The sequence below is a fragment of the Symphodus melops genome, assembly GCF_947650265.1.
Source record: "Symphodus melops genome assembly, chromosome: 1".
NCBI lineage: Eukaryota > Metazoa > Chordata > Actinopteri > Labriformes > Labridae > Symphodus > Symphodus melops.
In genome coordinates this window covers 45673498-45681901 of record NC_136691.1, presented here as the reverse complement: position 1 = coordinate 45681901, position 8404 = coordinate 45673498, and the positions used below count along the sequence as shown (strand labels likewise).

General features: G+C 39.8%; 1 protein-coding gene across 2 annotated transcripts in view; it reads right to left on the bottom strand.

Moving 5' to 3' along the window:
* Positions 1 to 278: 278 nt before the first annotated feature.
* nf2a (NF2, moesin-ezrin-radixin like (MERLIN) tumor suppressor a) overlaps positions 279 to 8404 on the bottom strand; it is a 30021-nt gene continuing 21895 nt past the window's right edge. For both annotated transcript variants that reach the window (XM_079340766.1, XM_079340765.1), the window contains 2 exons: positions 7208 to 7367; positions 279 to 1777 (listed from right to left, as the gene is read on the bottom strand). In XM_079340766.1, coding sequence (XP_079196892.1) covers positions 1727 to 1777; positions 7208 to 7367 — 211 coding nt within the window. In that variant the 3' untranslated portion in view covers positions 279 to 1726. The remainder of the gene's footprint in view (positions 1778 to 7207; positions 7368 to 8404) is intronic.

The window sequence follows — 8404 nt, the reverse complement described above, 5'->3', positions numbered from 1 at the left end:
GCACTAAAACAAGTACACAGGGCATGCAAGACACATCACTCAGCCACCCCTGCATCTGTAAGCACACACACAAAGGCCTTGTCACTCAGGCAAACAGGGCATGTGATCTGACACAAGTTGGAGGGTGCTTATGTAACACTTTCAAAGGTGTAATTGGATTTCGGTTTTGGTTGTGCGGAAAAGGTTTCTGGCACCTCAATATCAAAGCTGGCATTCATGAAAGTCTGCTAAATTAATCCACAGTTATTTCTGGATGTAGAGAACAACATACAAAAAAATTCTGAGGTGATGTTCTTTTTAATTTGACATAAAAAAAAACATACAAATCTGTTACAATGATTCTGTAAAAAAGATATTCTTAGAAATATGCACTGTTACCCAAAGTTTCACTTTAAATACTGCTCTCAGTTCAGGTTAAGAAAAAACAACAACATTCTAATCCCTCCTCAAAAAATTGCTCTTCATAAAATAGAGCACATTAATTCAAAATAGATAGCAAGTTCATGTTTTAAAAATGGTAGTCTTCACAAGAAAAAAATGAAGATGTGACGTGACACAAGCTCACATTTGAAAAACCACAGCTCCTTCATCCAGTTTAATTTCTAAGAACCCTCTCGAACCAAAGAGCGTCTCTTCACTTGTAGTAACAGAGCGTAGTGTGCTCGATGCCTTCCTTAAGGGCACTCACAACCATGTGCAAAGCTACGTCACATGACGTATCTCTGTAGAAAGATGCAAACGCAGGTCCTGAGGCCGTGTGTACATTTATCTACATTCTTCAGTTGCATAAAAAGGCACAACATTGACCAATGTTCTAAGATTACAAAAACACACAATACAATTAATACACACAGTTTGTATGTTGCACAAGTGGATGTTCGTGCTGTGGTAAGTGTAATATACACCACAGCCCATCAACTGCTTCAGTTAACAATAAATGCCATCAAAACAAATCTCTTGTTTTTGCTGCTTGATATATATATTTTTTTTTTTGCAGGAATGTGCTATTTAAAGGAGAAAACAAAGGCAGCATGAAGTCATTGAGTTAAAAAAAACAAAACAAAAAAAAAGATTTGTAAGTATTATTGGTAGTTTCATCACATCGTCAGTGTAACAGCAGAAGGCAGCCAATAACAAGTATAGTGTTTTACGCCCATAGCAACATTGTTGTTCCAAAACTTTGTACTAAAACGTCCCATGCATGGGCCCTTAGTGGTCTATTTCCATTTAAATAGCAAACACCTGAAGCAAACTTACAGTAGATAAAAAAAAACAAACATAATAAGTGTTGCCCCACTTGGAAACAAAATTGAAACTATTCCAAATGTTAAACATACTGTACATCATTGGAGCTTTAATCGTACACAAAAAAAAAAAAAAGTTTTTTGTTTAAAGACTTTGCTGTAAAATAACACATCCTTTCACTTTAAATTATTCAAGGAGAATGTTCTGCATTTCACACTCTCACTGTAAACACACACTCCATTTTTTATGAATCCCAAGATTCAGTGCAGGAACAGTATGCATGTTTGTTTGTGCGTTCACACGAGGCCTCGATGGCGCTGGTACACATCAAGGCAGTGGTCTTTTTTTTTTCTTTTCTTTTTTCTCTTTTTTTAAAATCCATAGCGTTTCATGGTGCTTTCCCAAGAAGTACAGAATCTTTGTAGCGTCTCAAACCGACCAGGGATGTAGCGTCATGATGTTTTGTAGGCAGTTGTGCAGTTCAAAGTTCTTCAAAGAAGGCCACCCTGGACTTGGTGCTCTGTAGTGTTAGCTGTGGAGGATAGCAAAAGTCCTGATAAGCTTTTTGTTCCCTTTTTGTGAAAGTAAACAGGAGCAAAATATACTGCAGCGAGCAAAACAAGTAACCATATAGAAATCCTTGCTGAGAACAAATCTCCCTAAATTCATCCCCGACCCGACCCCAGCTCCCAAAGCCCTTACTATCTGACTGACACACAGGCAAAACATGGCTGATGTGTGGATGTGATTTTAAATTCATTTCAGGTGGGTACGCTCGAAACCCCCAGCACCCTGGATTGGTCTCTGCAGTCTTGGCAGGCTGTGGCTACACTTCAGGACTTCCTAAATGTACTGACTCTTTCATGAGATCCTGCACCTTTTTTTTTTTTTAATCCCTCAGTGATTTTTAAAATTCTTTTAAGTGGGTTTGGCTCAGTTGAAGAAAAAGTGATGACCAGGGGGTTTAAACAGGTTTCATGAGCAACATTCAAAATGTCCTGTGCTTCACTGTTTAATAGGATATTAATCATTTCAAAGAGATACACAGCCAGCTCCCAGATAAGACCCACTGAAGCAAGGGGGGGCTGGGTGAATAAGCACCAATGATGTGTGTGATATCTGTTATGTGAATGTAATTATTAATTATTGAAACATGTTTGTAAAAAAGAAAAGAAAAATACTGACTACATTTCAACCGCAGTGTTTACCCAAGAATTGACTCAATAAAGAGAATACTTTAAAAAGTACATGTGCATAAAAATGGTCATGCTTATTGTAAGCTGCAATGATATTAGACATTAAGGATTTGAACACAATTGTTTACTTGGCTTACGAGAGAAGCTGAGCTTAACCTGTTGATTCAATCCAGTGGAAAGTCTGACGCAGATTCAGGTCAAGATCAGTGTCTGTCTAGAGCTCCCTGAACTCAGGGTGAGGAAGTGAGGAGGCTGCTAGCTGAGCTGTAGGAAAAAAATGTCCAGGATGCATAGGCCTCTATCCAACAAGTAAAACGTATGAGTGAGAAAGCATTTCTTATGTGCCTTAAAATAATCTTTCTCATAAACGGAGAGAAATTTAGACTCCTGCGATGTGTTAATCATAAATGCCAATATCCTATTCATGATGATGATGTGATTAGCTAAACAGCACTTATAGAAATACCCAAAGTTTTTTATCTCCACGATTTTAAGCACAATCCTGTGTTATTTTTTTTAATGAATATAAAAATTCACTGTGAGATTATAGGCCAAAAAGCACAACAAATACAAGCAGAATCCGGCCAGGCGTGCGATTTGACGTGCTTCCCCTGACAAAGAGATCCCAAGAAGAGATATGAGAGTCAGTCCACTATAATGCGCTTAGTGAACGTCGACCCCCAAGGTTAGAATTCAGCTGGTAATGAATCTCTGCTGGCATGTGAAAGCATGCTGCGTTATTGATACATCTAAGAGTGGAGCGAGGATTAGTCAGAGTTTATAACTGGCCCTGAAAGCCTGAAAGAAATCTGTGTTTTCCAAACGGATTTGCTGCAGAGACAATAAAAAAAAAAAAAAAAAGAAAAACAGGATGAGAAAAAGGATCAATGCCAGTCAAAGAAAGCTCTGTTAATTGTTTTTCTCTCCAGGTTTGCGCGAGCTGGAGATGGATTAATCAAGACCGCTGGCTGTGCTTGAAGCCCTTGAGACAGATTAGCATTAGCTCATTTGGTACTGCACAAGTGAGCACTACTGTCAGTTGGCTGGGCAAACCTTTCCTCTCCAACATCTGTAGGGTAAAGGGAATTAAAGCTGGCTGCCAAAGTAAATATTAGACTGGTGATGGAGGGAGGACCGTTTTTGGGATATCAAGGTTATTTCTGAGAAATATATGTAGATAGAGGGAATTAAGCAAATCTACACAGATAATGTGTGGGAGGGGGATTTGCAGCGTGACGTTTACAGATCATTTTCTATTGTCACTGTTGACAGGCAGCCAGAACTACACCTGCGAGTGTGACAGCCTGAGTGTGTTTATCGACGTCTTCCTCAGCAGGATTGTACACCACACTGCCTGAACCCTTAATTCAATGTTCCCCCGAACATGACTGTCGACCAGAGGGGAACATCTCAGTGTTAGTGTCAACGAGCAGAGGAGCACAATCGGACTGACTCCTGTATTAATAAGCAGCATTCTGTTTTTTGGGGGGTTTTTGGCTTTTTTCTACTGTAAATAAGTAGATCTTATGTAGAACACAAATATCTGCACTCTGCTCCAAACATTTTTTTTAAACAGATTATTTCTACAGTTTTAATGCGTTTAACAGGATTTTTTCCTTTTTTATCATTTCATGCCGTCTCCCCAACTCAAAGGCAAACGAATCGAGGGGACAATGACACAGAAACAAAAATAAAAAATAAATGTCAGACATGACATCATGAAAACGATAAAGAAGACCTATCGAGAGAAAACAGACGAGAGAGACTCTTCTGAGAAGATTCATGAAGTGGATATGATTACTGACACTCGGAGAAAAATTGTAGCTACTTGAATTAAATTGAAGAAGCCGACATTGCAAATGACAACGGGGCAAATGTGTGTTGCCACTTCTCACGGACTGGACAGACTTTCATAAAAAAAATAAAAAAAAAAGAGCGTAATTTCACACAGCATTACTGCAGCTCTCCTTTTCTGATTCAGTTGTTGGAAGCGAGATCTGCCTGCAGGACTGTCACTAACAGAGCAGAACTTGTGACCTGGTAGAGGTGTGAAGGCACTGGGCCGTATCAGGGGCTTTTCATTAATCATCCAGAGGGGAGAGGGAGGGACGGCTGAGCCTGAGGGTGAAGCCGGACCTGATACAGTTGGCCAAAATCTGTGCTTTGTTCCACATTCCCTCAGCTCGCCTTGCATCCCGTTCTTCTGTGGTCGCCGGCTTCATACAGTACTACATTCTCAGTACTTTTCAGTGACTTAGTTTCCCTCATACTTTGGAGTTTTTTGTTTTTTTTCCCCCTGCCTCAGCCTCCCCTAAACTTCTCCCCTCTTTTGGTAAAGCTGACTTAGAGTAACACTTCTCCCTTCACCCTGCCCTCACTTCCCTTACTAACAAGATGAATGCAAACCGCCTCTGGTTCAATTAAACCAACAGTCTTAACTAAGCTCCTTCTCCCCCTGAATGCCTGATCTGCCCTCATCCATCCACATGACTAATCACCAAGCAAAAATCAATTACCGCTCGCTTTACAAGTGCTCTTACACTGCGAGACAAGAACAGAGGAGGCCGGGGCTTTTTCTGTGACATTATGTGCTGACAAGCTTGGCTCAAATTTTCATTTCACACTTTTATTGAAATAAAAGAGACACTGGAGTAAGGAGATGAAGAGGAATGAGTCTAATCTGCCAGGTCATCAGAGGACAGGGGGAAAGTGATTCTACTTTTTTTATAGCTATTTCATCGCCTCTGACCAATCAATTCAAGAATGTCCCTCAACACTCACTTTTTTCTTTTTTTTATCACTTCAATAACGGCACTTTGATGAAGTATCTATTCTTTGCCTTAGAGTGGACATACAAAAACACTCATTTCTATCTAATTTGATATTTGGATATTTTTCTGTACCCCTCACGCTGTAATCACCGCTCACTACTGGAGGTTATAGTAGAAAATGAATGACTGCTGCTCCTCTCCCCAGGGGGCTTCATCAAAGAGCAAACTCCATCCTGAAATATGAACCTGAGGCCAAGTGCTATAAAGTGATGCACAGAGAATCAACACCCCGACTTTAAATAATATGATAGTTGGGCGTGGGCACTGTACGCAGGAGGACTATCAATTTAATAGTCAGCTATGGACTGGAAGATAATGTAGGATCACTTTCAAAACCGTTTTTCACACTTCAGCATGTCCGGAGTCTCCGTCTGTTGGACGGCTGCTGAAAGGCTAAAAACTGCAAATGTAGTCAAGATGTATTTATTACCGATGGGGCTTTGGATTCCTCTGTTTCTGTAAAATGTAATACACATCTAGAGCTGACCTGCTGACTGAATCCTGGCTTGGTTTGTTATGATTTTAATAGACTGGGCTGCACTAGGCTTTGTTTTCCTCCATCTCCCCTCATGTACACAAAGCAAACATAGAGTATGAAACTTGCTTCAGTGATCCCATTACAGCACAAAAAAAAAAAGTGTTTCCCCCCACAGAGACCAAACCTGTTCTCATTCACACATGGCACACCGAAGCGTAACCTCACTGTTTTTTTAAATCTTTAGACACACCAACAACAAACAGTCACACGTTGATTCAATTACCTTTCTGTTTAGTATCAGGTTGGTCATATATCTTTATTTACTTTTGTCTGCATGCTATTGGACACTTGACAGTCAGTTCACCTGCCTTATTGTTTGTAATTGTGTTTTGCCTCTCTCTTCTTTTGTTTTTGCACTTCTTACAAACAGAGCACGTCAGAGAGAGTCTGGTATGCAGATATTATTGTTGTTAACGATTTGTATGCATTTGTGGCTCGATTTACGCAGACGCAAACGGATTCGTATAATAGGACAAACTTGGCAGACTTTGTCTCGGGGGCCTGGCAGGGGAGAACAAACGCAGGCCTCTTGTAAACATACAAGCTGATAGAAAAAGGATTCATTTGCAACAGCAACCTGATCAGCAGGTGGTAGAATAGAAATGTCAAGATGTGCCGGGGAATGAAGGGACGATAAGGACAAGCAGATACATCAAGCCTGGATTCTGATTTGTACGTCTGATTTAAATTCTTTAAATTATATAATGTTCATATTCACAATTGATTTGCTATGGTTAGAAAGGCGTATGAGTAACTGACCCTGTAGTGAATCATTTCTCGTGTTTGTTTGTCTCCAAGCAGTCCTGTACTCTAGCTGAAATGTGACCTTTCTAATTGCTTCCTTTGGTAACGTCACGGTAAACTGAAAGAGTGCCTTCTTCTGAGTCAAGTAAAGTTTGTGGAGATTTAAGGATTTTGTTGCACGTCTTCTTAAAAAACTAGAAATGTAATGCAGTTACATGCCATGTCGCAGGGCAAGTCCCAACATTCTTACAGTGGGGTTTAGTTGTGGATGGCTTGAAGTGGGTTTGAGTTCTGGACGTGAAGATACGTCGATGTTTTGTCAAACCGAAGCAGAGATTGGGTTCGAATGTTGTTTTATATCGATGTGTTTGAACCTCTGGCTCCGCCCACCAGGTTACTGATATGTCTCAGTTCATTTTTACACATGGAGAGGTTAAAAAACCCTGAAGGGTGAGGAGTCATCAGACATGTTTTTATGCTTCCAGAGATCCATTAAAACATTCTGTGCCAGTTTTAAAAAAATCTTAATCTTAAAATGCGTGAGGTATGAGTAGGGATAAACATGAGTGCTCTAGATATTTCAGAAGAACATACAGATGTTCTATTGCATGTGTATCTCGAGCTCGATGCTAGCAGCGCTGCTCATAGCATACCTTTTTAAAGTTGCTCTGCTTGCTGGTCCCCTGCTCGGTGTTCTGGTTGTGAATGATGTCCAGAGGAGTCTCTCTCTCTTTCATCTTCAGACTTTCAATCTCTGTCTTCAGCTCGTTCAGCTGCTCCTGCAGGTGCTTGCTTTTCTCCATGTACTCCACCCTAAACGAGATCACACGACAGATAAGGGGAGCGCTTTCTTTTTTTTTCTTCTAAAATGCATTTTAACTTCATAGACAGTATGATGCACTGTACGTCTCTTTTGAAAGCTAACTACCTTTAATGGCATACATTTGATGTTTTTTGTGTCTATATCCTGCTATGTTTAAGTTAGATCTAACTTTAACAGCTGGTTCTCCAAAAAAAAAAAAAAAAAAAAAAAAAAAAAGAATTCCTGGATGAATATGTAGCGATAAATAAATCCTCTTTTAATACTAACACAGGCTTAAGCCCTTTTTACAAAGTGATCCACCCACTGTACAGTATTCAGTAGTCTTTACGCAGCACTATCTGGTTTGCATGTCTGACTGTGTGTGTGTGTGTGTGTGTGTAGCTCCTGCTGTGCCGTCCTTCTGCCACGCTGAATGCAATGTGAATAAACAGGCTAGGACACCAATATTACCCTGTCGCTGAGCTAAGTAAACGCACTGAAAAGGTACAAAATTTACAATTTCACCATCATCCTGAAGCTTTGACTATATCCCACTTCAAACCAATTCATCAAGGAGTGCAAATGTTTTGATTTCAATCACGGCTTCCAAAATAAACGTATAAACTTTAATGATATTTCTGAAAAAGAAAATGGTTTTGCTTGCAAGCTTTCAAGGTTTGAGAAACAGTTTTCGGGTTTTCATCATCGATGACGAAACGCGGCACGTCAGTAATTCCTAAGAACGTACATGACATGTTGCTGATTAAATATACGTGGTTGCTGTTGAAAAAGATAGATTGGAAGTTAAGAACAACACTTTTCTTTTTATATCTTTAAATGTTCTATAAAACAAATAATAATCCCTTTTGAATGTCTTCATTTCATTTCATCATTCTTTTCGTATTTTGGACACCCACAGATCCAACTGATCTATTGCTCCCTCTTTTTCCCCCCCATAAAAACACCCCTCATTATTTGACAACTGAGACCTTTATAATATATTAATCTGCACAGCCGGGGTCACACTTGTCTTAACATAGGTCTGTCT